Source organism: Amphiura filiformis, unplaced genomic scaffold, assembly GCF_039555335.1.
Source record: "Amphiura filiformis unplaced genomic scaffold, Afil_fr2py scaffold_32, whole genome shotgun sequence".
Lineage (NCBI taxonomy): Eukaryota > Metazoa > Echinodermata > Ophiuroidea > Amphilepidida > Amphiuridae > Amphiura > Amphiura filiformis.
Genome location: NW_027305496.1, coordinates 182,482 through 206,907, shown reverse-complemented (window position 1 = coordinate 206,907; position 24,426 = coordinate 182,482). Strand labels below are relative to the sequence as shown.

Sequence of the window (24,426 nt, the reverse complement as noted above, 5' to 3'; positions counted from 1 at the left end):
ATAACAATAATCAAAGTCGCGAAATGGCTTCAATTGGGTCTTTATTTTGAATTCTTTAGAGTGCCTACTAAGGGGGCCACATCCCCCTCCCCCCTCAGATACACTTACGTTTTAAACGATGATAACAACATTAGTGTCAAAATGGTACTTCAATTGAGCCTTTATTTTGATTTTCTTTTCAAATACTCAGCCCCCCCAAGACAACCACTGCGTATGGATAAAGAGGTGTCCGTTTTGGCTTCTGTTTTGGACACCTGTACACTTTAAAGCAATGATAACAACAAAACGGCCCCGAAATGGCTTCAATTAGGCCTAGGCCTTTATTTTGATCAAGTGTCCAATTCTGAGTGGACACACCCCCCCCCCTCGGACAACCATCTGCAGCGAGCGACCTATCTACGGCGAGCGACCTATACACCTAGACGCAGTACGTGTCAGGGTGTGTGACACGCCACTAATCACGCGCGTGCATTTGACGCGTTTTTGGTCATGACCTGAGCCGTAAGGTTATTGACCTCAACGGCCTAGCAACCTACCACTTTTTTTGTTATTTCCATAGTGATTGAATAGTTTTGCAAAAATGAACGTCAGATGGTTTAATGGCAATATGTACCCGATCAATGTACGAAAAAATCAGAGCTGAAAGTGAAAGCATCTCGGAGCCTGCTTCTGGACAAGATTTAGCGACTTCCTTTTATTATGCATAATGGGCTTGGCAGTAAAAGCATTGAAATAATGGGCCCCACTGCACCTCGCCCATTTATTTACATTTTTACTCAAACACACTTGGGTGTATGGGATGTTGCACAACCCTTAAGAGGGCAGGCAGGATCACTAGAAGTGGGAAATATTAGACATTGTTTTGTATTGTGTCTTTAAAAGTAACGATGATACGTACATAAAAGTATACATTTTCAGAAAGGAAATGATACAAGGAATCCAACTAGCATGGCAGATTTCTGCAAAAATGAACAGTTTTTGAGAAAAGTGCCAAATTTTATTTTCCATGCCAATTTTTTTTTCGGTCCACCATAACAACTTACCCTAAGTGTCAAAATTGACAAAAATTGCATATTTGTGCTCTAAAGACACAAATCTAGAAAGTTGATATTTTAAGGTATATTTTAAAAATGAAGGAAAAAATTCATATATGGTCATTTTCACGGTAAAGGGTGTAACTTTGGATTTTTAACATTTTAATCCGTAGTGTTCTAATAAAGCCACAGAATTCCATAATTTTTGGCCACATAAGTCATCTAGTTAGCAGCTACCTTGGGTAGCATAATCAGCTTTGGGAGTTACTGCGTTCAGTTTTAGCAGGCTTAAATGTACTTAATATTGCCATTTTGAAAAACTATAAAAAACAGTAACATTTTTGTAAAACCCTGTGTTTTCTTCAGTTAGTTCATGGATAATTTTTCTTATCCTGAAAGTACAGTCATATGTTCAGTAAACACTGCCACATTAGATTTAATTGTGAACGGCCCTGTATTTTTGAGAACCGGACTTCGATATTTGTCGTTTCGAGGCTTCATTTTCCGTTAACAATTGTTAACAAACTTTGTGGGTGTAGCTTTGGTTCATAATTCTTGGTTATTTCTTCACTTCTTCTTGATTTATAACAGTTGTTATCTTAACTTGAAATGGGTAACAAAAATTAGCCGATTTGCAAGCTTTTAAAATTTTTATAAAATCTTGACTTCAAATAGCCGTTTTTCCGTTAACTTTTTGAAGCCTCCGAAACAAACTGTTCAGCAAGCTTGTGCAAATATAAATAAAAGAGCTCATCCAATCTATTTATCAAAATGTAGCAAAGTAGATCCTCAAGTCACATGTTTTTAAATCGTGGAGATATATATCACCGTTTGAAAATGGGACCCAATACAAACTTTCCGTTAACAATTGAAGCCTCCGAAACAAATGAAGCCTCCGAAACAACAGTAAACTTAATTATCATCTATGCATATCTAAATTGGTGTGTTTCATAATGATATCTGCATTGTAATTATTACTTGATATGTGCAGAATGTCATAAATTTAAAAAAATTGACATTATGGTTAATGTTTGAAAAATATACTGATACCTTAAAAAGCCTGTTTCGGAGGCTTCACATGCAAAAAACACCATACTTAACAAATGGGTGAAAAAATTAATGTGTGATAAATCTACAATATCTGCCGCATAGAATTATTGATTCAATACACACAAGAAAATAACAGCTTAGATGATCCCAACACTGTTGTTTTCAAAAAACTACTTCTGCAATGTTTAACAATTGTTAACATGAAGCCTCGAAACAAAAAAAATGACTTGCTGTGATAATTTAATTTTTGTCACAACTGAAATTCAATACTTAGAAGCAAAGCATGAAATTGGTAATTGTGATATTTTTTACCTATTTTTTATGTCAACTTGTAGTAGTTAGCTAAATATTTTACTTTTATGATCACCTGTGTTGTTAACTGAAGCCTCCGAAACACAAATCGCTTGAATTGCCAATTCTAAAAAATAACTCCAATTTCTGTGAAACTTGGCTGGGAGGTTCCTTTCATCAAGTAGTATTTGTACATGAAGTTAGACATTCAAATTATTTTAGGAACCCAATTAAAACTTAAAAAATATGTTTACGGTTTGGAAATTTCCATTGTAAATGACAATTGACGTTAAAAATTTTCAAAACTACAATTACAAACATACCAAAACATAGTATACAATTTAATTTACATGTGTTGCCTTACTTTGGAATGGAATTTCACATGTATTCCAGCTTTCATGTCAAAATTTTCTGAGGTTATGTAAAATACATTTTTTCTTAGATTTTAACCAAAATGTTATGCAAATGTCAAATTTTTTATTAGAAATCAAAAGGTTTAAGCCTTGAAACATTATTTTACTTGAATTTAAGTTGCTTCTATGCATGATTTCAGTAAACAGAAACATATTTAAGTGGTTTGAAATTTTGACCCTAAAAATCAAAAGTTACACCCTTTACCGTGAAAATGACTATATGGCAACTGGACTTCGCCTTGTTGTCTATTTACTTAAAATAATGATGTTGCCCATGTTATATGAGAAGATAGATGCGTACAACAGCATCCAAAAACAAAACCTTTATTCTATAATTAATTCTTTATTAATAAATTAATTATCATTTCCTTACAGTGATCAAAATTGGTGGAAAGGAGAAAATTTCCGCGGTGTAGGATTATTTCCGTCTAACTTTGTGACGGCTGATTTAACTGCAGAAACAGAAGCAGGTGAGATAAACAAATGCAATACTGACCCAGTTAACCCCATGAGAACTACCTGCCGATTGACCAAAATGAATATTGTGTCCAATTTTGAACCAATCAAGGATGGTGTTAATAAGAATACCTGTAAATGACCCAGTTAACCCCATGAGAACTACCTGCCGATTGGCCAAAATGAATAATTATTGTGACCAATTTTGAACTGGAATTTCATTGACTCAAAACAAGCGGTTACAAGTTAATGTACCTCATTTCTTAACATATATAATGAACCACTTTTTTAGAATCACTGAAATTTCAATGAAGTAATTGGATTCCTTGCCCCTATAATATACATAAATCATGCGACTCTGTTTTTAAACCAACTCCACTGGCTCCCTGTGAAAGAACGCATTAATTTCAAAGTACTTCTATATGTGTTTAAATGCTTAAATGGACATGCTCCAGGTTATTTAGCTTCTTGTTTCACACCTTACCATCAATCACGTACCGGACTTTGTTCTGCTTCAGATACAACACGGCTTACTGTACATAAATTAAATGCCAAATCTCTCCACTCTGTCGCAAATAAAGCTTTTTCTCTGGCTGCTCCTGGACTGTGGAACAATTTACCCATCACCATTCGTACTGCAAACTCATTACCAGTCTTCAAGAAATTACTGAAGTCATATCTCTTCCCAAAAAGTTGACTGTTTTTATCGCTCACTTTGTTTTGCTATATTGTGTTTTTGTTTTGAATTTGTTTATGCGCTGTGGTCTAGATGTAACAGCGCTTTATAAAAGAATTGTGTGTACGGTATCAGGGATATGAGACAACCAGTGTGTAGTTATTTTTTGAGAAAAATGCAAAATTAGTCACAAAATTTATCAGGGGGTGTATAATGAAAGACAAAGATAAAGACAATTTATCGCGTCTGGACGTCACCTGTCAATCAAACTCGAGCACGGTTTGTTTACAAGTGTCGTGATGATGACTTGCTGAACGCGGATTTATAACCGGGCGCCTTATTGTTGATTTTGCACCTTTCGACATGCAAACCATCTCAAAAGTTAGGGCTTTATAGTAAGAAACTTTCTTTGGTGAAAGCACCATGTCCACAATCCCTAGAAAAGCTGTTTTTGCCTTGTAAAAGTACGAACTTTTTCGCCATTTGCTGCTATTCCTTTTCTCCGATCAGCACCAGATAGATCGGTCTTCCTTTACTGCGCTGATTAACCTGTGTAAACCAATCAAGGATCGTAATTGACAGTGACATCAGACGCGATAAATTGCATTTATCTCTGTCTTTAATTATAGTACTACCTTAAACCATTAAACCGTATCAAATTCCAGAGAGAGGGCATTTTATAAAATAGAAATTGCTTCAATTGGGTCACAGCAGTACATGGAACAGCCACTAAATAGTCACTTGATCTCTGAACACCATGCATGCTTACATACTGGTAATGCCAGTGCATTTAATGGCTGCATTCCCTTGATAATTTTTTATAGCAATAATTTTGCAGAGGTAAAATATTATGAACGGTATACCATACGAGAGTAAGATATTTTTTGTTTAAAAAAATCGGGAAAAAAATCATTGACTTCACATGCAAAAATTCCAAGTCTGGTAGCAACTTCTAAACTTTTTTACTGAACCATTCAATGGTATCAGCCTATTATATTAGTCAAAATAACTTACTTACCTACTCGCGTTTTGATCTTAAATGGACCAAATGCCAAGACGGTATGACCACCCGGGTGCTTTTGAAAGAAAGAAAAAAGTAAAGGATATAACAAAAATATTTTCTCACCCAGGGGTGACATCATAAGACCCGGGTCAATATTCATATGGGTCCTTTTCATATCTCGAAATGCCAAGTAGGCATGACCCCCGCAGTGGTGTCAATGAAAGGAAAAAAAGAGAATATTGCAAAAATATTTTCCCACCCGGGGGTGACACTCATCATAAGACCTGTATATTTCATATCTCAAAATGCCAAGAAGGTATGACCCCTGCAGTATATAATAAACATAATTTCATAATCTTGAAATGTGCAGAAGGTAAATAAGACCACAGAGTGGTGTCAAACAGTGTTGTAGTCAAGACCTCTATGTCCGAGACCGAGACCAAGACCTGCCCGTCCGAGATCGAGACCGAGACCAAGACCAACCCTTCCGAGACCAAGACCACCCCTTCCGAGACCGAGACCTCTAAGTTCCGAGACCAAGACCGAGACCGAGACCTTGGTTTAATCCCGGGGGATACTCAAGTTTGGTTTGGGTAGGGGTGTGCAGCTGGGAATTTGAAAGGAGACCCATCAATGTACCAAAATGGACCCGAATTTAACAAAATGTGTCTTAATTTTTGCAACTTTTCCTCCAAATTTTGTGAAATTTTCAAAAATGTTGGCTATAGTGGAGGCAAAATTGAGAAAAAAAGGACCCATCCTAAGATCCATTTTTGGTCTAGAAAAAAGGAGGTCATTGATATACCGAAAGGCTGAAATTGCTACCCATGTTTGCAGCACGTCCCCCATATGGCCATTTGTACTGTACTGAGTACCCCACCCCAGCTTAATCAGAGTGGCGGCGGAAGCATTAGCTCACTTTTGAGTCATTTATAATTCCACATATTGTTAAATCCCTAACCTCATACATGTCAGTATCATAAAAATGATTTCTGTATCTTTATTCTTAACAATTTCTTCAACATTCATTGAAATTTAGGGTAAGGAAAAAGTAATGATCAACAACAGAAAGTCAAATCTTTTTCTTCAGGTCTCGACAGGTCTCGAACTAAAAAACGTCCGAGACGGAGACTTTTGAGGTCCGAGACCGAGACTTTTGAGGTCCGAGACCGAGACCTTGACATCCGAGACCCGAGACCTGCAAAACCAGGTCTCGAGATGGTCTCGAGACCGAGACCTGGTCTCGAGACCTACAACACTGGTGTCAAATGAAAGAGAGAAAAAAAGAGTCAAGAATATGATAAACATATTTTCCCCAACAGGACTCATCAGACCTGAGTCAATGTTCCTTTAAAATCCCATATCATATAATTCATATTTTGTGTCTTTTTTACATTAAATATATCGAAAACAAAACAAACTAGATGCCACAGTAATGTGTTTTACCAAACACGAATATCTATGCCCGTGACCACACCTAACCCCCTTCCCCTATTCACAAACATAAACTAGAAACCACTTGTGTTTGACCAAACACGAATATCTATGCCCGTGATCCCACCCCTTAACCAAGCACCCTCCTTGTCCCATCATGAAAACCTTTTGAAGTGGTCCAAGGAACCAAAATCAAAATGCCTACACATTCCCTTTTAAGGAGTTTTTGTCAAGTGATCAGTTTTCTTGACGTACGATTCAGACCGTTATCATTGCAAACACAGGTAGCTAACAAAATACTACCTATTGCGCTACACTGTGTTAATATGTTTTAGCAATTTTGCATTTTAAAGTCTTTAGACTTTGACCTCTGGGGATGCGGCTAATATAGAATACATCAAGGGTCATGGGTCATCATTGTACCAAATATGAACCCTGAGGGCGCTGTAGTTCTTGAGCTACAGCTGTTTGAAATTTTACACATATTGCTCACTGTAGCCCATGACCTTTGACCTCTGGGGTCGATGTTACTGCAGGAAATATCTAAGGGTCATGGGTCATCATTGTACCAAGCATGAACCCTGAGGCGCTTATAGTTCTTGAGCAAGAGCAGTTTTTATTTTTTACACATATTGGCCCCTGTAGCCTGTGACCTTTGACCTCTGGGGTCGAGGCTACATTAAGTTACATCTAGGGGTCATGGGCCATCTATATACTAAGTATGAACCCAGAGGCGCTATAGTTCTTGAGCTAGAGCCGTTTGAAATTTTACACATATTGCCCCTGTAGCCCACGACCTTTGACCTCTGGGGTCGGGGGTACCCTAGGATGATGCTAGGGGTCACGGGCCATCACTATACCAAGTTTGGGCCCCGAGGCTACTTTGGTTCTTGAGCTAGAGGAGTGCAAAAAGTGATCTTGAGAAGAAGAAGAAGAAGGAGAAGGAGAAGACTAAACAGAACAAATACAATATCTATGCCACCGTTCCACGGGCATAGATAACTAGATGCCACAGTAATGTGTTTTACCAAACACGAATATCTATGCCCGTGACCACACCTAACCCCCTTCCTCTATACTCCATCAGACACTCACTCGCTCTAAAATATCACCAGACTGACCCATACTCTCTCTAATACCCCACCAAGCCTTCACTCTCTCTTATACTCACTATACACTCACTCTCTAGAACACCACCAGACTGGCCCACACACTCTCTAATACCCTACCAAGCCTTCACTCTCTCTTATACCCCATCAGACCATCAATCTCTCTAAAACACCACCAGACTAGCACACACTCTCTCTAATACCCTACCAAGCCTTCACTCTCTCTTATACCCCATCAGACCCTCGCTCTCTCTAAAATACCACCAGCCTGGACCACACTCTCTCTAATACCCCACCCATTAACCAACCACACCCCTTGTCCCATCATGACAACCTTTTGAGGTGGTCCAAGGAACCAAAATCAAAATGCCTACACATTCACTTTTCAGGGAGTTTTTGTCAAGTGATGAGTTTCCTTGACGTACGATTCAGACTTTTATCATTGAAAACACAGGTAGCTAACAAAATACTACCTATTGCGCTACACCTCTGGGGATGCGGCTAACATAGAATACAGCTAGGGTCATGGGTCATCATTGTACCAAGTATGAACCCTGAGGGCGCTGTAGTTCCTGAGCTAGAGGTGTTTGAAATTTTACACATATATAGCCCCCTGTAGCCCATGACCTTTGAACTCTGGGGTCGATGTTACTGCAGAAAATATCTAAGGGTCATGGGCCATCGTTGTACTAAGTATGAACCCTGAGGGCGCTATAGTTCTTGAGCTAAAGCTGTTTTAAAGTTTACACATATTGCTCCCTGTAGCCTATGACCTTTGACCTCTGGGGTCGTGGCTACCATAGGTTACATTTAGGGGTCATGGGTCATCATTATACCAAGTATGAACCCTAAGGGCACTATAGTTCTTGAGCTAGAGCTGTTTGAAATTTTACACATATTGCCCCCTGTAGCCCATGACCTTTGCCCTCTGGGGTCGAGGCTACCCCAGGAAATTTTTAGGGGTCATGGGCCATCAGTATACCAAGTATGGACCCCAAGGCTACTTCGGTTCTTGAGTTAGAGGAGTGCAAAGGAAGCGTGAGAAGAAGGAGAAGGAGAAGGCGAAGGAGAAGGAGAAGACTAAACACAACAAATACAATATCTATGCCCCGTTGCACGGGCATAGATAACTTGGTGAGCACCATGTGAAAGCGCTTATTTTAAGCTTTCATTTGGTATACATGTAATGCTCATAGCACTGGACTGGCCCACACTCTCTCTAAGTACCAAGCCTTCACTCTCTCTTATACCCCATGATACCATCAGACCCTCACTCTCTCTAAAACGCCACCAGACTGGACCATACTCTCTCTAATACCCCACCCCTTAACCAACCACACACCCCTTGTCCCATAATGACAACCTTTTGAGGTGGTCAAAATGCCCACACATTCCCTTTTAAGGGAGTTTTTGTCAAGTGATCAGTTTCCTTGACGTACGATTCAGACCTTTATCATTGCAAACACAAGGAGCTAACAAAATACTACCTATTGCGCTACACTGTGTTAATAGGTCGTACCTATTTTGCTTTTAAAGCCTTTAGACTTTGACCTCTGGGGATGCGGCTGATATAGAATACATCAAGGGTCATGGGTCATCATTGTACCAAGTATGAACCCTGAGGGCGCTGTAGTTCTTGAGCTAGAGCTGTTTGAAATTTTACACATATTGCTCACTGTAGCCCATGACCTTTGACCTCTAGGGTCGATGTTACTGCAGCAAATATCTAAGGATCATGGGTCATCATTGTACCAAACAAGAACCCTGAGGGCGCTATAGTTCTTGAGCTAAATTGGTTTTAAAAATTTACACATATTGCCCCCTGTAGCCTGTGACCTTTGACCTCTGGGGTCGTGGCTACCATAAGTTACTTCTAGGGGTCATGGGCCATCATTATACCAATTATGAACCCTGAGGGCGCTATAGTTCTTGGACCAGAGATGCTTCAAATTTTACACATATTGCCCCCTACAGCCCATGACCTTTGACCTCTGGGGTCGGGGCTACGCTAGGAAATTTCTTGGGGTCATGGGCCATCATTATACCAAGTATGGACCCCGAGGATACTTTAGTTCTTGAGCTAGAGGAGTGCAAAGGAAGCGTGAGAAGAAGAAGGAGAAGACGGAGAAGGAGAAGCCGAAGACTAAACACAACAAATACAATATCTATGCCCCGTTGCACGGGCATAGATAAAGTGTGACCCCTTCACATGAAAGAGAAAAAGTCCGCAACTGTGACAGTGGTATGCCACAATATACTGCCAAAGCGCCAGTTTGGAGGACATAATGTCATAATTCTTATGACATTATGTTGACTTTGCTCTGTTGACCTGCAAAGACAACAAATTTGGCTGATACCATTTAGGTGCTTTTTATATAAGATTGTACATTATGGCTTTAATAGATATCAAACCTCCAATTTGCATAGACGTGGGGTCAAATTACAGAGATAGTGATTTATTGGACATTTTAGAAATTGATCCATGGGCTTGTTGATTCACTTTGAAAGGAAAATATCACTTACAAAATATAATATATTTTCAATTTGCTAATTACATGTAGGTGTGGATTGAATTTTATGGTAAAACATCTGATATGGGTGATAATATAACAGTTTGAACTAAAGTCTGCACAAAAAGTAACTCAGCTGTTATAAATACGCATATAGCTTCAGAACTAATCATTGTTTTCACAATATTGCAACATAGAATGAAGGATAATTTATTTATGATTTTGATAGCTCATTCGTCAATTTTGTTCAATATTAACAACACAGCAGTGTTTTGAAAGAAATATGCCCGAATCTAAAAGTTGCAGCTATTTGTATTGATTTGAAGTCAGCGCGAAGATAATGGCGGATTTTATGTGCCACAATGCTTCGTAATAACCATTGATCGGTATAAACTGCAACTTTTAAATTCGGGTATTTTTCTTTAAAAGCACTACTGTGTTGTTAATATTGAACAACATTTGACAAATGAGGTATCACAATACGCGTAAATAAATTACCCTTCTTTCTATGTTGAAATATTGTGAAAACAATTATTAGTTCTGAAGCTATAGGCGTATTTATAACAGCTGAGTTACTTTTTGTGCAGACTTTAGATTGGGCTATTCCATTTAAAATCCACACTACCCCGTGGAAGATTTTGGAAATATCTTTCACGGGGGGAGTATGTTTTTCAAATGTAATTGGTCAGAGTTAATCATTTTGACACTCATACTCCCCCTGTATTATGGCTTTACCTTTATCTTCCACAACTGGAGTGAGTATGGAAGCTACCCAATTGTCTATTGTATTCAAAACTCATACTCCCTCTGTGGAAGATTTTAGCTAAATCTTCCACAGGGGTAGTGTTTTTTAATGGAAGAGCTCAATTTCTAAATGTCACATTAGACAGTTTTTGTTATAATATAGCAGAAATTTAATTGAAATTTAAGAGAAACGAACGTAGGCCTGATTACTAGGATTTAAATATACAACAATTCCTGACCGAGATTAGCTGTTTTGGAGATTAGCCCTAGTATATAAAATTAAAAATAACCCTTTTTTAAAACAAATTTTAAGCTTTTAGTGTAAGTGATATTTAGGGTTATTTATAGTCTCTTCTAGAAAAAACACACCTGAACTGACCCACCCTAATTGGTAAGTCTACCCGTCCGTAGAACAGAGTTTTTTTTTGGGGGGGGGGGGGGTCACCTTATAGGCCCACTCTTTTATAACTTTCAAGTAATTTCAATCATTGAAAATGTAAAAATATATTTATTTGTTTACAGATATCAAAGCGAGAGAGAAGAAAGTATCATTTGATGAGTCAGTTGAAGTAAGAACGATAGAAGCAGCCCCACAAGAGGTCACAATAAATCCTGAACAGATGGAAAGTTGCCTGGAGATGTTACAGAATGCTGACCCTACAGAGGAGAGGCAGGATAGTCAGGAAATGCTGGTATTAGAAGGTAAGGCTGAGAGGGGTTGCTAAGGGTGATTGGGGGGGGTGAAATGCTGGTATCAGTAAGAACGATAGAAGCTGCACAGCAGGAGGTCACAATAAATCCTGAAAGTTGTCTGGAGATGTTACAGAATGCTGACCCCACAGAGGAGAGGCAGGATAGTCAAGAAATGCTGGTATTAGAAGGTAAGACTGGGAGGGGGTTGCTAAGGGTGATGGGTGAAATGCTGGTATCAGTAAGAACGATAGAAGCTGCACAGCAGGAGGTCACAATAAATCCTGAAAGTTGTCTGGAGATGTTACAGAATGCTGACCCCACAGAGGAGAGGCAGGATAGTCAAGAAATACTGGTATTAGTAGGTAAGGCTGAGAGGGGTTGTCAAGGGTGACAGGGGGGGGGTGAACTGCTAGTATCAGTAAGGACTATAGAAGTTGCACCGCAGGAGGTCACAATAAATCCTGAAAGTTGTCTGGAGATGTTACAGAATGCTGACCCCACAGAGGAGAGGCAGGATAGTCAAGAAATACTGGTATTAGTAGGTAAGGCTGAGAGGGGGTTGTCAAGGGTGACAGGGGGGGGTGAACTGCTAGTATCAGTAAGGACTATAGAAGTTGCACCGCAGGAGGTCACAATAAATCCTGAAAGTTGTCTGGAGATGTTACAGAATGCTGACCCCACAGAGGAGAGGCAGGATAGTCAAGAAATGCTGGTATTAGAAGGTAAGACTGGGAGTGGGTTGTCAAGGATGACCGGGGTGAAATGCTGGTATCATTTGAAATAAGGACAATAGAACTGCCCCAATAAAACCTGAATATATTGGAAAGTTGTCCTGAGATGTTACTTAATGCTGGTATTAGCTGGTCAAAAAATGCTGGTATTTAGGTAAGACAGAGATGCAGACAAAAATAGGGAACATAGCAATAATTTAAAAACAATTCACACATTCATAGATAGTGAGAACCAATCAGAGCAAATGTTAGAAAAATGCAAGAGCGCATATACTATGCTTTTATGATTGTGTTATGATGTTATGATTGCCGGAGACTTCCTTTAAAGTGCTATTTTAAATGATGGATGGCTTTCACCAGTAGCTCGCTTTGTTACTGTGCAAATTGATGTTAGTAATTCAATATTTATATCTTTTACTTTTGTTTGGACTGGTCTGGTTGGATCATTTTACATTACATAAACTCTCTACTCGTGAGTGTCGACTGCAGACGACAATTTCAATTTTTTTTTGAAAATTCAAATATTTCAGAATTGTAAATTTTCATGACCATATTTGGAATCATAATGAAAAATGGATTAAAATGAGTGCAAACAAGCATTGTATTGATTGGTTCTTTAAGGGATCTAAAATGGCGTTTATTGCGTTTTTCGACAGTATTTTTGTGGGACATGAGAGCACCTCGGACCTATCGAATTGCATTCTGAATCTGAAGCATGTCTTTCTGATATCAAATAATTTTCATTTTTGAAAATCACAATATAATACCAATTTTATGACAAATTATAAACATTTGATATTTTTCAAATTTTTGATATATGTGATGCGATCAAGCAAAATCAGTCGGAACTCGGCCATAATAAATTTTCAGTTTCCTATAGAATAGTAAAACGCATTTACACAGCTGGATTTTGCAGAAAACCCCATTAAAATTGAACAACCAGTTTCAAAGATATGAGCAATTTAAGAGTTTCCAAAACAAGAGGAAACAAAAGGAAAAACTTTCTTTGTTTGGCTATATCTCAAAATCAATATTTCCGAGTTCCGACTGATTTGGCTTGATCGCATCACATATAACAGTCCTCGAAGTAAATTATATAAATCTAATGATATATTCTTAAAGTGTATGTAGCAGGGAGGAAAAGCCGACGGTCAATTGAAAATTTTGACCTTTCATATTGAAGATATGGATTTTTTCCCAAAAGACCTAATTTTTTTGGTGTTTTGGGAAAAAAAATCCATATCTTCAATACGAAAAGGTCAAAATTTTCAATTGATCGTCAGCTTTTCATCCCACCTACATACACTTTAAGTATAAATCATCAGATTTATAAAGTTTGCTTCAAATACTGTTAAATATCAAAAATATCAATTTTTAATGATTTGCCATAAAATGTGTATTAAATTGCGAATTTCAAAAAATCAAAATTATTTGATATCAGAATGACATTCTTCGTATTCAGAATACAATTCGATATGTCTGATGTGCTCTGATGTCCCAAAATAAATACTGTCCAAACGTTCATACCCCAGCCCTTAAGATACCTTGAGAAAATATCTGAAAACTTGGGACTTTTTATGTTGAAAGCTATGACAAGCATGCAGAGCATTAAGGCCAAAAAAAAATATTGTTGTGTTGCCCTCAAGTGGAAAAATGGGAAATTTGGGTAGGACGGTCGGATTATTATTATTTTTTTTAAACCTTCAGTTTTTAAATCCTGTCAAATCTTAAGTCCCCTGAAATATTAAATAATGCTTGTTCAATTAGGGGACATTTGTAAATTTTGACTTCTGGATACCTGTTAGACAACAATTAAAGACTAGTCTTACAATAAAATATTAATTTTAAGTGAAAAACATTGAGTTTTTGAACAAATCTGTAAAAATCATCATTCAAAAAAAAAAAAATTGCGACCCTGATTTTTCAGGATTTAGGGTAGGACGGTTGAGGGCAACACAACAATATTTTTTTTTTGGCCTAATTCAAAATTGACTTTTGATGAAAATGGAATAGTTTGTTTTTGTGGGTTTTTTGGGGGGGATTTGGTTTAGGGTTTATTTCTTTTTTTCTGCAGTGGTTTCCTTTCCCCAAAATTGACCCCACCATAAGTAATTTGTTTGTAACTAATTCTTTGCGCCCCGTTTTTTTGTTCTTGTCTGCTAATCTTTATTTGTGACACGATCAAAGGAAATGAGTCGGATGTCGCTAATATTGATTTTGATATATTGGCAAAGAAAGTGTTGAAATTCTTTTGTTTTATTGTTTTCACTGATTGATAATTTGACGTAACTTTGCAAAGAAAAGTTGTATCAGTATCGGGTTTTCAGTTTCTAAAAGCTCTAAATGTCCTCTTTAGAAACATGTAAAACTCATTTTCAACCAGGGCCGACATGTGACTCATTCCCCTTGGTCATGCACATATACTTTTTTGTTGTTGTTTTAAATTAATTCTGTAAGGGGATGGTCAAGGCTGACCTTATTGGCCTTTCGACCAACTCCTCCATAATTGTCTTTGTATTATTTTATGTTTCGATGTAGGATTTCAATGTATTTTGCTTTAAAATAATAATATTTATTTTAATTACCAAAATAATGTTAAGGGCAATTCAGGAAAGACCGTGTTTTTTTCCCGTACATAACAATAACATAAATCATATATAAAAGTAAACACAAAATAAATTATGGAAATAAAGTTTCAGTCATTCGTTAATTCTGAATGAATCACAGATGCTCCCCATCCCATAATTTACAAACTCAATGTATGTCGTAATAATAGGATTCACAATTTATAAGTTCCCCCTAACACTTTTTGAAATACATACAAAAAATACGTATCATGTAATTGACTAATCTACTTCTTATTATTTCAGACACATGTAATAGAATGGGACCCCTCATTGATCAAGAACTAGAGAAAGTAGACCGTGAACATGCCGATCTTACAGGGCTGAACTACAGACTAGTAGAAGCATTCTCAATGTACCATAAATTAATGAAAGCAGCCCCTGTGTATGGCTATACGTTGAAGGGCGGGCCTCAACCAGGAATGATGGCTGTTGGTGGAGCTCCAGGACAGTATGCAAGCATGCCTACACAAGTAAGATATTGTGTGGGGGTTTGTGGAGAGGAGGGGGCATGGGGTGGGGATGTGTATTGAGGGGGTGAAAGCAGCCCCTGTGTATGGCTATATTTGTGAAGACTGGGCCTCAACCAGGAATGATGGCTGTTAGTAAACCGCCAGTATCATGCAAGCATTGTGTGTGTGGTGGGGGGAGTGAAAGCAGCCCCTGTGTATGGCTATACATTGAAGGGCGGGCCTCAACCAGGAATGATGGCTGTTGGTGGAGCTCCAGGACAGTATGCAAGCATGCCTACACAAGTAAGATATTGTGTGGGGGTTTGTGGAGAGGAGGGGGCATGGGGTGGGGATGTGTATTGAGGGGGTGAAAGCAGCCCCTGTGTATGGCTATATTTGTGAAGACTGGGCCTCAACCAGGAATGATGGCTGTTAGTAAACCGCCAGTATCATGCAAGCATTGTGTGTGTGGTGGGGGGAGTGAAAGCAGCCCCTGTGTATGGCTATATGTTGAAGGGCGGGCCTCAGCCGGGAATGATGGCTGTTGGTGGAGCACCAGGACAGTATGCAAGCATGCCTACACAAGTAAGATATATTGTGTGGAGAGAAGGGGCCACCTGGGTGGTGCTTTAAATTCTGAAAGCAACTAGTTGCCAAAACCTCCATTTCTATTGGTTGTTTTACAACGCAATTGGAAGCAATAATGCAGTGTCGCAACCTCCATTACTATTCATTGTCTTCACAACGTGTTGCTTTTGAAAGACAAAAGCGCAAAGCGGAATGACCCTGATGGCTTTATAGGCTATTCCAATTGAAATCCATAGACCCCCTATGAAAGATATGACCTTAATCTCCTGGAAAGATTGGTCAAGGACGATTAAGGTGGGGGGGGAGGTGGATTACAAATGCAGACCTGAAACTTTTCCTCTTTTTACATGATTCTGACTCGTTGATCTTCTAATTAGCATACTCTTTTTTTTATTCCTAAATTTTACGCATTATTTATTTTCAGCCCAATTTCAGGGACTGTATTTTGGAACTTGCATGAGAGCATTAAATAGCTCTTCTGGAGCCTTCAAGGAGAACTGTTTAGAGCATTTACAATAGAGTGTAAGGAGAAAATTGTCAACTAAGGAGAGCTAAAAGTCACTCTCCTATATCAGATTTAAGGAGAGCAGTAGAGAGTGATTGCTCTCGCTCTCCTGAAAAGGCAGTCCCTGAATTTGAGTTTTTTAGCATGATTTTGTGCTATTTTCTTCTTTTTTAAAGCATTTTCCTCTGTTTTCACAAATGGTCAGTTTCAGGTCTGCAAATAGAATATCCCAATTGCTCTAAGTAACAATTATGTTATAAACAAATGATACTTAAATTATCAAAAGTGTTTAATTGAATTATTGATTTACATCATTTTCAGTATAACTCCATTCCAAGTGGTCAACCGTACATGCCACCGGGCTCAGCCGGTCAACCTATGATGGCACAGGGCGGTCAGATGCCGGGACCGGATGGTCAGATGGTCATGCAACAGCAACATCCGGGGGCACAAGCAGGTGCTGTTGGAGGGGCTCCTATGACACAGCCGGGGGGACAAGTGCAGTATTCATCTGGGTAAGTTTTATTGGGTTGGTCCAGTTGAAATACATACCCTCCTATGGAAAACATGATCTTAAAGATTTCACACAGGGGGAGTAGATTTCAATTGGAGTCCCTCATTCAGGTAACCCCATTTAAAATTCCTGTATGGAAGATTAAAGTCTTGTCTTCCATATAGGGTGTCTTAATTGTGTGTATTTTTCTGGAATGGGGAGTAAAATAAATCCAGTGGAGTAGCGTCATAGGGGCAGGGGGGGGGGGCATGGGGGCACATGATTGCAAAATTTAGAAAATCCCATTGGAAAATGGTCAAAAAACGACTTGTGCTTGTGTTGTTGTCCCTTTTGGGTTGAATTGCAAGTTTCATAACTTGTGCACAGTAAGTGAGAACCTCTGAATTAAGCTAATTCGCTACCATAGTGCACATAATTAACAACCATTGGTTACCGGTTCAAGCATAGGTCATACACCTGTTCCGAATTAATACATGCTATAGGCTTTGTGTTGTGATCATTTTGATCAGTGGTTTGTATCAAAGAAAGCGTAAGCCAAATGACCTAGCAACAGTCATATTCTAATGTGACTTCGCCAGCGAATTGTTGTGAATGGAAGATAAGCAAATTTGATGTAGCTACTTATTTAAACACACTCTTTGTTTGTATGTTTGTTTGTTTGCAGGCCTGGTGTATATTCCACTCAACCAAGTCACATGACACAACCAAGTCACATGACACAGGGTATTGGCCAACCACCCCAATACAGCTCAATGCCACAACAACATGCCCCGCCCATGGGCGTGGCCATGACCACCACAGCGTACACCAACCAAGGCAGTTTACCTACTAGCATACAAGGACCACCGCCCACAACGTCGTACCCAGGAACGACAGGGGGCATGCCCATGCAGGGGGCCCAGGGGCAACCTCCGCCCCCACATAATCAGCAACAACTGCTCATGTAGCCAACAACTTTTATTCAAAATTTAAAGAAGTGGGCAGAAAAATTGTTATGTTGTCTTCAAGGTGTTTCTATTTTCTGCCTCTTGATTCATTGATGATTTAATCCCAAAAGACCTACCATCTTTCTTACAGAGCTCCTGATTGGTTAATGTCATGATATAATCATCTGATTAACCAATCAAGATAGAGCTTTTAGATATCTTGGCAATTTTAAGCTTGTCATATTTCTTACCACATCTCTGATTGGTTCAATACATGATATATTCCCTCTTTGTAACCAATGAAAATAGTTCTTAGAGGATGATGCCCATGGGGTTAATCAGCTATTGTTTGCTTTAGAGTATGCGATGACCCCATGTTCACATTGGCTAAATAAGCTGTAATTTTGCTGGAAAGGGGGCAGAGTCATGTCCGCCATTTTTTTCGCAAAAGGCATGTTCTTCCTCCTGGAAACCCGGAAGTGACAGCACCAGAACAAATGATGTCATTTCTGGATTTCAGCCGGGACAGTCGGCCATGCATCGGTATACGCATAACCGGATCTATGTAGTTTTACTAAAGTAAAACATCTTTGGCTGGGACAGAGTTTGACAAACTGTTTATTTTGCTTTCAATCATATCAATTTCACACTGTAGCCATGGAACACAAGATTATGAGTCACTAGTTGTTTTAGTATTTTCAATGACTTTTAGGATGTATTATATTCCATATGAATTCTCGTAATAATATCCTCTGTTGTATCATAAAGCCATAATGTATGATCTTTTAAAATGAATTTTGTAAATTAGTTTTAAACCTCATTTTTGGACATATTTGTAACGTGTCCAAGTTTTACAACTAATTGGAATTACCCAAATTGTGATTGTAAGACAACAGAACAATTTTGAATTAATGCCTTATTAAGACATTAAATTTAAATCCCCCATAGAGCTCCACAGTTACAGAGGAACCCCCTGCCAGAGCAGTTCTTCTGGGGTGAACCAAACCTGCCTGGTTATCAAATTAATCAGTGACAAGGTCATCTCTGAATTTGACAGGTGCTAATTGATGCAATAACATTAAAACATCAATTAGCACCTGTCAAATTCAGAGATAACCTTGTCACTGATTAATTTGATAACATGGCAGATTTGGTTCGCCCCAGAACTGCTCTGGTGGGGCTTCCTCTTTAAGAGGCCAAGATATTAAGTGAGCTTTCTTTATTTTACCGTATTATTTCTGCTTTAAATGACCGGAAAACCTCCCTGGTAGTCGTTACTAATATTATTCCCTAAATTTTGGCAACAAATATAACTTGGGACTTTTTATGTTGACGCCTATGACCAGCACACAGAGCATTAAAACAGTCCTACTCCAAATTCCCTTGCACAAGGAACATACCGTTGATCTGTATAGAGCTGAATGTTTGAAAGTAGTTTGTATCATGTGTCTTGCAGCCCTCGATTTAAGGATCTGAAGGGGCACAGCAACTTTTTTAGGGCAAGTTGATAATTACCTTGGATTTCCACTGAAAAGGCAAGGCAGCACGGCAGTTTGTAATATTTCAAAAGGGCATCATGGCAACTGTTGAAAATATGAGAGGGGCACCAAGGCAATTTCTCAAAAGTGAATAAAAGAATTTTATAATGAAGGGGCAGGGCTGGGGCACCGACGGCAACTTCATTAGGGGCAAGTGACTGCCTTGGGTAAAGGACATATTTTGAGGGCATTATGGCAGTGGTGATTGGCACCCACGGCAAAATGCCATGGGTGCCGTGGGTTAATTCGAGGGCTGGCGTCTTGGGCCACTGACTGCTTTGTAAGAGACCAACTGTGACAACATAACAATTTTTCTCGCCATTGCAAAATGTACATAAAGTGATAAATATATATAAATATTATGTAATAATGACAAGATGATTGTTTGTTACCTGACAGTAAGCAGGATCTTGTCCTAATGCCCTAAATCTTGATCATGTGACCGCATAAGGAATAATCACACATTTTTGGGTACTACAGGACGAGATCTATGTTATTGCTGTTGCCTGATAGGCAGAACAAATACACTGCACACAAAAAAGTTGACCTTTATTTACGCGGTCATCTCAAAATGAGATGGTCAATTGGGCTATTACATTTTGAATCCATACCCCCTGTGGAAGACATAGCTGTAATCTTTCACACAGGGAGTGTGAATTTCAAATGGGGTTACCTGAGTGGGTGGTTCCATTGAAAATCTACACCCCCTGTGTGGGAAGAGATTAAGGTCATGTCTCCCATGGTATGGTTACAACATGAATAGCCAATTTTATTCAAAAGATGACGTAAACCTTACATTTTTAATTAAAACACTGTCAATGACATAAAACTCAATAAGAGATAAACTTGTTCTGTACATGTTGATATCAGGGGGGGGGGGGAGGGGAGGTGTATCCGTAGGTGTATCCTTGTTTGATGAGGGGGGGAGGGTGTATCCTTGTTTGATGATTATACGGGTATGTGCCACAGTTTTGGGTGCACTTTCAAGGATTTTATTTATTGGGTATAGTGATGCCCATCACATGTTTATATTTGTGGTTTTCAGCCACAGACAAGAAAATATGCAGACCATCCACAAACAGGCAATGTCCATCATCATCTGTAATGAGGGCCAACTGTTCCATAAAGCAGTGTACGAAAATGCACATACACATTCTGTTCCTTTTGCCGCATATTTTTTCAAAAGTTTTGACATCTTTCGTGTTAATGTACAGGCACTATAGAGCTGATAATAAACCATAATACATCTCCACGATAGCCACAAATGCCGTGTGTGTGATTTGTTAGACATACACGATCTAATGATCTTCCCTCATAAATATGCAATAATTCTAAGCGTACAAAGCACAGGGACTTGGTCTGTTAGTGGATGGTCTGTAAAGTGTGTATTTTCTTGTCTGTGGTTTTAGAGACAAATTAGGGGCATTTTTGCATTTTTCCTTCAAAAGCACTGAAGTGTGAGGACATTATGCACAAAATAAAAGGTATATGGCCATTGAAACTTGATTTCCAGTTTCCCATCACTTTTTTCAGCTCATAATGAGGCAACTTTTTCATTATTCATTATTTTGTCAATTTCCATTTCTCACAAAAAGTTGCAAGGGCTTGTACAGAAACAAGACACTTGAAGCAAGTGAAATAAATAGGGGATAATCGAATGCTGAATTGTTTATTCCCTGCTTCCGAAACGTATTGCTACCCGTTTTCATTTTGAAGAACACTTAAATATTTACAGAAAATATTCCAAAGTACAATTTTATATTGGGATTCTTTGTTCACAAATGCTGGCAAAATTACATAACATGCGCGGGTGACAGGAAACAGGAAATCGAGTTTCAAGGGCCTAATAAGGCCAAAAAAAATATTGTTGTGTTGCCCTCAAGTGGGAAAATGGGAAAGTTGACGGTTGGATTTCTTTTTTTTTTCTTTTCTTTTTTTCAAACCTTCAGTTTTTTTTAAAAATCCCCTCAAATATTAAATAATGCTTCTTCAATTAGGAAACATTTGTCAATTTTGACTTCTGGATACCTGTTATACATCAATTAAAGACTAGTCTTTCAATAAAATATTAATTTTTAGTGAAAAACATTGATTTGTTGAACAAATCTGTAAAAATCATCATTCAAAAAAAAAAAAAAATGCCGACCCTGATTTTTCAGGATTTAGGGTCGGGCGGTTGAGGGCAACACAACAATTTTTTTTTTTTTTGCCTAATGGGTTGAGTGGCACATCCCGTACAACATTTTTATACGACTTGATTTGAAATACAATATAAAATGAAGGTAATATTTAAAAAATATCAAATATAGCTTTTTGCTTCTTTGAAATGCATGCATGTGCACTCTCTTTTGAAATGGGTCACTGCAGGGTCTTAGCTAGAAATTGATTGTTGTCCGTCATTTGAATAAAATTGCCTGTCCTAATTTGATCTTTAAAACATTTACCAGACATCTATAGCCCATTGGGGGTTCAAAGAGTTCAAATATGTGCTGATATGGCCTTGTTCTACCAATTGGGTCTGCTAAAAAGGTCAATTAGCTTCTCAAAACATACAATTTATAATATAGCATCTGTCAAAGGCATTAACTTTAATTTGCCCGTCCCAGGAGCAAACTGGCCGTCTAAAATGACGGCCAGACGGGTGGCTAGCTAAGACCCTGGGTCACTGCACTGTGAGCATTTCAATTTAGAGGGTGTGAATTATGTTTGTAAATGTATGTAGGAAGGAAAAGTTATAATTAAATGCAGTGCATGTTGTTTTATATCATGGTTCCATGTTGTTATTGATCCTGTTATGTGGAATTTAGACATTTCAATACTGTAAAACACTTAAATTTCACGGCAACTTGATTTGGCGAATTGGCAAGAAGTCATCTTTTTGTGGCTATTTAATTTCACAAATTTGCATCCTCTTGCTATGTTAAATCATAAATGTTTAGCGGCAATTTAATTTAGCGATTTAATTGCTAGCAAAATTAAGTTGTTTTACAGTTTGTGCAAATAATTTCAAGGAATTCTACATCTGTGATATGTTGCAAATTATATTCATTATGAGCTTCTGTTGTAAATGTGTTAATTTCTTTCCTGCTCTTTGTTTTATACATACCTAGTATAAAAGTTGAAAGGGATTAGACGACAAAAAAAACAACCTGTATTACGGGCCAGACTAACACCGATTTTGCATTTTGGGATTTTTTTATATTAAATACTTGATGCTAAAATCATTTAAAATCAGCCATTTTGGGGCCAAAATTGATTAATTTTGACTGAAAATTTTCAAAATATGTTTGCTAAAAATAATCAAATTTTTGTAAAATTTTCAAGCTTTTGGTGATATTTTAAGGTAACTTTAGCTTCCAAAAAAAAAAAAATCCAGATTGACCGACCCTACCTGAAAAGTCCATCCGCCCGTAAAACGGGGTTTATTTTGTCGCCTTATTGGAACTTAAATTTTTATTTATTTATTTTATGCAAGTTGTTTATTATATCAAGCAGTGCATTAGTATTATAGTAACAGATCCCATTTTGGGGTATTCCAGTTGAAATCCATACACCCCCTGTATAAAAGAATAGGCTAATTTGATTTAGACAATAAAGGTATTGTTTTTAGCCGCTGAAGTGCATCTATCGTATCATATAACACGGGCGACATCATTATTTTAAGTTTTACGCCAAAAATAATGATGTCGCCCGTGTTATATGAGACAATAGATACACAAAAGAAAAAAAAACAATACCTTTATTCTCATTCTTAACACTTCAATTCAAATAAAAATATTACACAAATTTTAATCAAATTAAATCTACATTTGCAAGGAATTACCTAGGGCTTAAAATCGATCAGTCCCGTTGCTGTGCGCCTCCGATTTGTCCAAATAGCGAGTATGCGTATCGCGTTGACGCACACGCGCTGACCCATGTGATATCGTGTCATATCACACGGGTAAAGCTGGGTAAGAACGTTCTCAAGTATTTAAGAATTACTGATATACATGCAACCTGGCTCAGCGCTCTGGGAAGTGTTTCTTGTCTAATTAGTGAGCAAGGCTGAGTTCACAATTTGCAAAGCATTGTGGGAAGTTGACATTGAATCTTCATTTTGTGTATGTTACTAATTATATCCTGCATGTGTTTTTATAATCAATCCCATGATACATTGTACTGTAAGGTTCTTTGTACACATTACAAATGTTTTGTATGCTTTACTTATCTCAGAATGAACTGCATAAGTGGTAATTTTCACTAGGGTTTTCTTTTTGCGTAATTCCCCAAATGGAGGTTCAATCGTGAAATTAACACCTCACGAAAAACGTTGTGTGAAAATTGCCACATTTACAGTGTTTTGCCAGAGAAGATATCTTACACTTCCCATAATGCATTTCTCTCATTTCATTTTTCTGTACTGATTTGCTGTCTAGTGCAATATGGTGACAAAAGTTCCTCAATGAGCAGAGCACATCCAGATCTTGCAAAATATGCTCATTTCTTGACTATCAACCCATATTAGCCAGTCCATTCTCAATATGAAAACAAAGGGAACCTGTACAATGTAATGGGAGTGTTGTTTTATGTAATGAGGTGATGCATCGTGTTGCAAAGGGTTCTGGGAAGAGTAAAATATCTTTTCTGGTGTTTTGCCATATTATTCAAAACTAAATAGCAGATAGGGGAAATATTAAAAAAAAAATGCACTGCACACTAACACATTTAAACATGAAATTACAATGGAAACATAACATGCATATATGTAGATAAGCCAGAGAAAAAATTCCAGTCATATACCTGCCTGTGCGGGGAATTGAACCCCAGACCTTCGGATTGTATTGCTTTTAAGCATATTGTGCGCTTGTTTTTGTAATGTTTGAGTGTTTCTATGTTCTAGTGTACGATGCATAAGCCTCTTCCCTTGTTGATACGGCAGATATTCTAGTGATAAAATTTTTCGTACTTTTTCATTTCTGAATAGTTTCGCTGTTTGTTTTGAACACCACAGAAATAGAAAGTCCATTTTTTTTGAGTAATCATAATAATTCATAACATGATTAAGGAATCGGAAGCAACATTTGCACTGTATTTTTTGTGGGACATGAGAGCCCATCAGACACATCAAATTGCATTCTGAATATGAAGAATGT

The 24,426-nt window shown here is 38.0% G+C and overlaps 2 protein-coding genes across 2 annotated transcripts in view; both read left to right on the top strand.

Moving 5' to 3' along the window:
* Positions 1–15,301, top strand: part of LOC140143925 (signal transducing adapter molecule 1-like) — a 34,046-nt gene extending 18,745 nt beyond the window's left edge. The window contains exons 7-9 of the mRNA XM_072165767.1: positions 3,164–3,258; positions 11,243–11,422; positions 15,015–15,301. Coding sequence (XP_072021868.1) covers positions 3,164–3,258; positions 11,243–11,422; positions 15,015–15,301 — 562 coding nt within the window. The remainder of the gene's footprint in view (positions 1–3,163; positions 3,259–11,242; positions 11,423–15,014) is intronic.
* Positions 15,302–15,707: 406 nt separating this feature from the next.
* Positions 15,708–22,956, top strand: LOC140143916 (uncharacterized). Its single transcript, XM_072165744.1, has 3 exons — positions 15,708–15,805; positions 16,635–16,828; positions 17,492–22,956. Exons 1-3 carry the CDS (start codon positions 15,728–15,730, stop codon positions 17,772–17,774), a joined length of 555 nt encoding a protein of 184 aa, XP_072021845.1. The 5' UTR covers positions 15,708–15,727; the 3' UTR covers positions 17,775–22,956.
* The last annotated feature ends 1,470 nt before the right edge of the window (positions 22,957–24,426 follow it).

What these genes read in the sequence shown, in the direction of transcription:
- LOC140143916 (XM_072165744.1), top strand. Translation starts at nt 15,728, where the DNA reads ATGTTGAAGGGCGGGCCTCAGCCGGGAATGATGGCTGTTGGTGGAGCA. An exon ending in ATGCAAGCATGCCTACACAA is followed by an intron (nt 15,806 to 16,634) that starts GTAAGATATATT and finishes CATCATTTTCAG; the next exon opens with TATAACTCCATTCCAAGTGG. An exon ending in CAAGTGCAGTATTCATCTGG is followed by an intron (nt 16,829 to 17,491) that starts GTAAGTTTTATT and finishes GTTTGTTTGCAG; the next exon opens with GCCTGGTGTATATTCCACTC.